Consider the following 6,559-nt stretch of genomic DNA (forward strand, 5'->3'; position numbering starts at 1 on the left):
TCTTGACCTCGTGATCCACCCGCCTCGGCCTCCCAAAGTGCTGGGATTACAGGCGTGAGCCACCGCGCCCGGCTTGGGTGATGACTTTTTATGATAAAGTGACTTGGTGCACTGACTCTGGAACCAGAGTGCCTGTGGTTGAAATCCCATCTCCACCACTTAATACCTGCATGATCTTAGGGAAGTTAATCTCTCTGTGCTTCATCCTGCTTATCTGTAAAAGGGACTAGGGGATAGAGAGGGCTGTCACATAGTGATATGGATGAAATGAAAGTGGTCTTTCTTTCTTTTCTTTCTTCCTCCCCTTCCTTCCTTCCTTTCTCTTTCTCTCTTCTTTCTTTCTCTCTTTCTTTTCTTTCGTCTTTTAAATTTTTTTATACAGACAGGGCCTCCCTATGTTGCTCAGGCTGGTCTTGAATACCTGGCCTCAAGGAATCCTCTCGCCTCAGCCTCCCAAAGTGCTAAAATTACAGGCGTGAGCCACCACAACCAGCCGTGTTTATTACTACTTCCGCTAGATTGTCAACTCCATGAGGTTGAGGTTTTCTGTCTTCTTTAGAGTTTCTACTCAGAGCCTGCCACAAAGCATGTGCTCAAGAAAAATTTCCTGAATGAGTAAATTGGGTTGAAATCCTTGGGAGTGGGGCTCAGTGGGCTGGAATCCCGATTCCTGCGTCGGACTCCAGGCCACTGGGCGGCGTCCTGGGGTCTGGGGCAGGGCCTCCCCCTGCGCCGAGAGCGTCCCCGAGCAGACCGCGGCTCAGGCCGCGGTCCCGGCCCTGAGCCCCTGGGGCACTCTCGGGGCTCCTCCCCCGGCGGGCGCGTGGCGCCGACCCCGCCACGGCTACTGCAGCGGCAATCCGGGAGCCGGCCTGGCGGGGCAGGGCGGAGCCTACGCTCAGCCCGGCCTCTGCTCACCTCATCGACGGGGGACGGAAGTCTCGGTCTCGCTCGATTCTCGGAGGGTCAGGTCTCGCCCACGGGGCAGCTGGGCCTGGCCAAACCTGGGCGCGCTTCCGCGCGGAGGCGCCATGAAGCGCGCGGGGACTCTGCGGCTGCTCTCGGACCTGAGCGCCTTCAGCGGCGCGGCCCGGCTCCGAGAGCTGCTGACCGGGGACCCAGCGGTCCGAGTCCGCGGCAGCCCGAACGGCCGCCACCTGCTGCTTCTGCGACCCCCGGGGGCGCCAGCCCCGCAGCTGCTGGTCGCGGGGCGAGGGCCGGGCGTAGAGCTGGAGCTGGCCTGGCCGGCCTGCCAGCTCTCCCCGCTGGACGCCTTCTTCCTGTCGTGGCCAGCGCGGCCGGCTCTGGTGTTGGTGTGGGAGAGTGGCCTGGCCGAGGTGTGGGGCGCGGGCGTGGGGCCTGGCTGGCGGCTGCTGCAGAGCACTGAGCTGTGTCCGTGCGAGGGAGCTCGCGTGGTTGCCGTGGCGGCGCTCCGAGGCCGTCTGGTGTGGTGCGAGGAGCGGCAGGCCGGGTTCGAGGGCCCGCTAGGGCGGCCCGCAGCTGCTTTCAGCCACTGCGTGTGCGTCCGAACCCTGGAACCCGGCGGGGAAGCTGGCACCAGCCTAGGCCGCACACACGTACTGCTGCACCACTGCCCCTCTTTTGGGCTGCTGGCCTCCTGCAGACACCTCTTCTTGGTGCCCACTGCCACCACCTGGTCCGGCGTGGCCCACGTTCTACTCATCTGGAGCCCAGGCAAGGGCAAAGTGATGGTGGCTGCCCCACGGCGTGGCCTCTCCTACAGTAAGAGTCTGAATTCTGGACGAGGGGATACATGGGACTTCCGGACCCTGCTCCGAGGCCTTCCTGGGTTGCTGTCCCCCAGGGAGCCACTGGCTGTACACACCTGGGCCCCAACTCCCCAGGGCCTCCTGTTGCTTGACTTCGGGGGCACTGTGAGCCTAGTGCAATCCCACGGTGGTACCCGGGCTGTGGGCACCCTGCAGGAGGCGCCTGTAGGTCCACGGGGGTCTGCAGCCCTAGGCACATTTCAGGGCACTCTGGCCTGTGTGCTGGGCTCCACCTTGGAACTGCTGGACATGGGCAGTGGGCAGCTGCTGGAGAGAAAGGTCCTAAGTACAGACAGGGTACATCTGCTGGAACCCCCAGCCCCCGGCATGGAGGATGAGGAAGAGCTAGAGACCCGCGGGAGTCTTCGTCTGCTTTCAGCCTTGGGTCTGTTTTGTGTGGGCTGGGAAGCCCCACAGGGTGTTGAGCTGCCTTCAGCCAAGGACATGGTGTTTGAGGAGGCCTGCGGGTACTACCAGCGACGGAGCCTACGGGGTGCCCAGCTCACCCCAGAAGAACTGAGACACAGCAGCACATTCCGGGCACCTCACGCTCTGGCCTCTATCCTCCAGGGCCACCTGCCCCCATCTACACTGCTGACCATGTTGAGGACTGAGCTTCGGGATTATCGAGGCTTAGAGCAGCTGAAGGCCCAGCTGGTGGCCGGGGATGATGAGGAGGCTGGCTGGACTGAGCTGGCAGAGCAGGAAGTGGCACGCTTGCTGAGGACCGAGTTGGTAGGAGACCAGCTGGCCCAGCTCAACACCGTTTTCCAAGCCCTGCCTACCGCAGCCTGGGGTGCTGCCCTCAGGGCCCTGCAGCTCCAGCCAGATGGGAATGGCAAGCTAAGGTCCCAAGCACCCCCTGATGTGTGGAAGAAAGTGTTAGGGGGAATAACCACTGGAAAGGAACCCCCCAATGGAATACTGCCCCCCTTTGAACTCCTGTGCCAATGCCTGTGCCGGCTGGAGCCTCGATGGCTGCCACCCTTTGTGGAACTGGCACAGCAGCAGGGTGGGCCGGGCTGGGGGGCAGGGGGCCCGGGACTGCCCCTGTATCGCCGAGCCCTGGCAGTGCTAGGTGAGGAGGGGACCAGGCCTGAGGCACTGGAGCTAGAACTGCTCTTGAGCAGTGGGCGGCCCAAAGCTGTGCTCCAAGCTGTTGGGCAGCTGGTGCAAAAGGAGCAATGGGAGCGGGCTCTGGATGCTGGCCTGGCCCTAGGCCCCTCCAGCCCCCTGCTTCGAAGTGAAATCTTCAAACTGCTGCTAGCTGAGTTTGCCCAGCACCGCCAGCTTGATGCTCACCTCCCCCTGCTTTGCCGCCTGTGCCCACCAGGACTGGCTCCAACTGAGCTCCTGCTTCTACTGCGGACATACCTCCCAGATGAGGTGGGGCCCCCTGCCCCATTCTCTGAGCCTGGAGCAGAGCCCTGTCTTACTGTGGGCTTGCTCAAAGCCCTGCTGGAGCAGACTGGGGCTCAAGGATGGCCTTCGGACCCAGTTCTAAGCCCATATGAGGACATACTGTGGGACCCCAGCACTCCACCCCCCACTCCACCTCGGGACCTATGACCACCCTCCAGGCATCAGACCGCTCAGGGCCTGGAGGCTTGCTTGGGCACCATGTGGACAGGTACTGTGTCACTGACAGAGAAAATCATTTCTGGGACACAGTTATCAGGGAAAGATGCCTGGGACTTGGAGAGGCCTATGGTGGACCAGTATATGCAAAACTCTTCTGTCTTCTGGAACTATTTTTAAGATAAATGTGTGTGTTAAATATATACACAGTTTAATATATACACTGTTGTGTGTTTTTAAACAGCTGTGAGTCTCAGAGGATACAGGTTATAGAGGGAGTGGTTGGATACGGATCTTTTGGCCAAAAGTGTCCACTTCCAATCATGAAAATAGTTAGCATTTATGAGCATTTAATGCTTCTTATAACCCCCGTGGGGAAAGTACTAATGTTATTCCCATTTTACAGAAAATAAAAGTTTGGAAAAATTAAATGACCAAGATCATTCAGCTAGAAATTAGCATCTCAAAGATTGGAGCCACCTCACTGAATAGACCAGTAGTTCCCACCTGCTTGGGCTTGGATGTGCTCCCCATGCCTGGCTCCATGCTGGCTTCTGGGGCCTGCTGAGAGGAGGGGGACTGCAGAGCTCTACCCTTCCTTTCTCCAGGACTCCTCTGCTCCAGAGTAGGAACTGTGCTGGGCCCTGGGTCCTTGCCTGTCTCCACCAGGATTTCTGGGGCAGCCACTAGTTTAGGGAAAGATTAGCCACAGACAGGAGAGCTGCCTGCAGAGCTCTCTGGCTCAGTAACAAAATTCACTGGGAACAGAACTACTTGGAGAGCCCCATATTCCTGCTGACTTCCCCCAAGTCAAGAAATAACAGCATCGGCTGGGCGCAGTGGCTCAAGCCTTTAATCCCAGCACTTTGGGAGGCCGAGGCGGGTGGATCACAAGGTCAAGAGATCGAGACCATCCTGGTCAACATGGTGAAATCCCGTCTCTACTAAAAATACAAAAAATTAGCTGGGCATGGTGGCGCGTGCCTGTAATCCCAGCTACTCAGGAGGCTGAGGCAGGAGAATTGCCTGAACCCAGGAGGCAGAGGTTGCGGTGAGCGGAGATCGCACCATTGCACTCCAGCCTGGGTAACAAGAGTGAAACTCCGTCTCAAAAAAAAAAAAAAAAAAAGAAAAAGAAATAACAGCATCTACAACACAGATCTCTGTCTGGATTTATTCAACAGGCTCACCTCTGAAGAGTCCTTCACCCTATGCCCACTTCTACCCAAGTAACGCCTCAGCCTACCTTAGGATAGACCCTGGTTCTGACTTAGGGTAGGACCCTGGATGCAGCTACTCAGCATCATCCCCAGTCCCAGATACCCCTTGTCCAGGCCTGAGGCCAAGGTTAGGGCTGCCATTCAGCTTTGTCCTCAGCTGGGACCTGCAGCTTAGATTCTGCTAGCCTTAATCTGGATTTACAGTGGACTCAGGCTAGGACTAATGAGACTAGGCACAGTTCCTGTCTCTAGGGAGAGAAGTAGCTACTTAGACTTATCCATGGCTGGTGTTAACTCTTCAGCCTCATGGAGGTCCTGAGGTGACTCATCTACATGGCCAAGTCCTGAGGTACCATCTTGGCCTCCTCTGGAGCTTGGATGTCCCTTGTCCTGGCCCTCAAGCCAGACTGCCTACCAATAGCCGGAGTCAAGCTCCTGCTCTTCCCGGAGGCCCATGGCTAGGGACAGTTCCAATCCTGGCCTCCACCTCAGCCCCTTCCTGGTCTGGGAGGAATTTCTCTTCTTGGTCTTGAAACGGGTCATCATGGCTCAGTGGGAAGCTGCTTCTTGTTCGTGATCCTGCTCAATCATTGTTGCATCTTCTCAAATCTCCCAAGCCTGAGATTTGGCTTGGTCGTCCTGTGCCTGGAAGAGAAGGAATTCTACTTAGTGGGCTCCTGGGGGTATGGGCAAGGGAAGGAGGCCAGGTTTTTCCTTCAGGTTATATGATTCAAGGAAGTTCCCTGGGACCATCCACTAGTAGAGCCTCCAGATTGAAGGCCACCCAGCCAGCCTGGCAGCTCTGAGCGGCGCAGGTGGGCTTAGATGGTGACTTTTACCTGCTTTGACAGGCTTGGTGCTTGATCACACTAGCCTTATCCCTCCCTTCAATGTGGAGGGTGCAGGTGATCCCAAATTACGTCTCAGGACTTTGGAAGACAGTTCAGGGATACAGGGATCATCTGTGACTGAGTTTTGATGGAGTTTCTGAGAGGACTATCAGACAGACAGAGGTCTCTGAATAGGTAGGTGGAGATCTGAAGTCTGAGGTCTTTGGTTGATAGGGAGGGTCCCTGGACAAGATGCTGGGACCTGAGGAAATGAGAGATTCAGAAGCTAAAGTCCTTGGCCTTGGGTACCTGAGAAAAGTAAGTAAGTTCTGACATTGATGGGTTTCATTTTTGCTTCTGTTTTTAAGAGATAGGATCTTGCTCTGTTGCCCAGCCTGGAGTGCAGTGGCTTATGGGCTCAAGTGACCCTCCTGCTTCAGCCTCCCAAGTAGCTGGAACTACAGACGCAGGCCACTGTGCCTAGCTTGGTTGCCTTTTTTCTTTCGTTTCTTTTTGAGAGAAATTCTTGCTATGTTGCCCAGGCTGGACTTGAACTCCTAGACTCAAGGAATCCTCCCACCTCAGCCTCCCAAGTACCTCAGATTTTAGGAACATGCCGCCGCACCGGGCTGCTGAAGGTTTTGAGTGGTGGACAAGGTTTCAGATCCAAGGTTCTGAGGCAGGAGAAGTACAAGGGTCTGAAGTCCCTGGGAAGGTGAGGGGAGAATCCTAGGCCAGTGGGTAGGAGCATTTACGTAGGTATGCCTCGCCTCAGGAGCTCTCTCAGGTTCACATGGCAGTAAAGCTAGGCACAAGGAGTGCTACACAGTAGTCCCAGCAAGCATCCTGGGTGAAGGAGAGGAAGCAGGGCGCAAGGCTCCTCCAACTGCCTATGTGGCCTTAGGGACCCAAGCCTCCCTTTCACTTTTTTTTTGTTGATGGGGAGACAGAGTTTTGCTCTGTTGCCCAGGCTGGAGTGCAGTGATGCGATCACAGCTCACTCCATCTCGCCAGTTCAAGTGATTCTCCTGCCTCAGCCTCTCGAGTAGTAGCTGGGATTACAGGCATGTGCCACCATGCCCAGCTAATTTTTTTTTTCTTTTTTTGTATTTTTAGTAGAGATGGGGTTTCACCATATTAG

General features: G+C 56.4%; 1 protein-coding gene and 1 long non-coding RNA gene across 2 annotated transcripts; one reads left to right on the forward strand and one right to left on the reverse strand.

Moving 5' to 3' along the window:
• The first annotated feature begins 853 nt into the window (after positions 1 to 853).
• Positions 854 to 3,799, forward strand: HPS6 (HPS6 biogenesis of lysosomal organelles complex 2 subunit 3). The gene has a single exon (XM_032281405.1). It carries the CDS (start codon positions 1,032 to 1,034, stop codon positions 3,357 to 3,359), a length of 2,328 nt encoding a protein of 775 aa, XP_032137296.1. The 5' UTR covers positions 854 to 1,031; the 3' UTR covers positions 3,360 to 3,799.
• A 733-nt stretch (positions 3,800 to 4,532) lies between these two features.
• Positions 4,533 to 5,835, reverse strand: LOC116553839. The gene is made up of 2 exons (XR_004269937.1): positions 5,428 to 5,835; positions 4,533 to 5,233 (listed from the first exon to the last, which is right to left on the reverse strand). It is a non-coding gene; the product is annotated as an uncharacterized LOC116553839 (long non-coding RNA).
• Between the last annotated feature and the right edge of the window lie 724 nt (positions 5,836 to 6,559).

The sequence above is a fragment of the Sapajus apella genome, unplaced genomic scaffold, assembly GCF_009761245.1.
Source record: "Sapajus apella isolate SASKATOON/1434 unplaced genomic scaffold, GSC_monkey_1.0 scaffold13, whole genome shotgun sequence".
In the NCBI taxonomy this organism is placed as follows: Eukaryota; Metazoa; Chordata; class Mammalia; order Primates; family Cebidae; genus Sapajus; species Sapajus apella.

Excerpts from the sequence above, each read along its gene's own strand:
- HPS6 (XM_032281405.1), top strand. The coding sequence starts at position 1,032 with ATGAAGCGCGCGGGGACTCTGCGGCTGCTCTCGGACCTGAGCGCCTTC.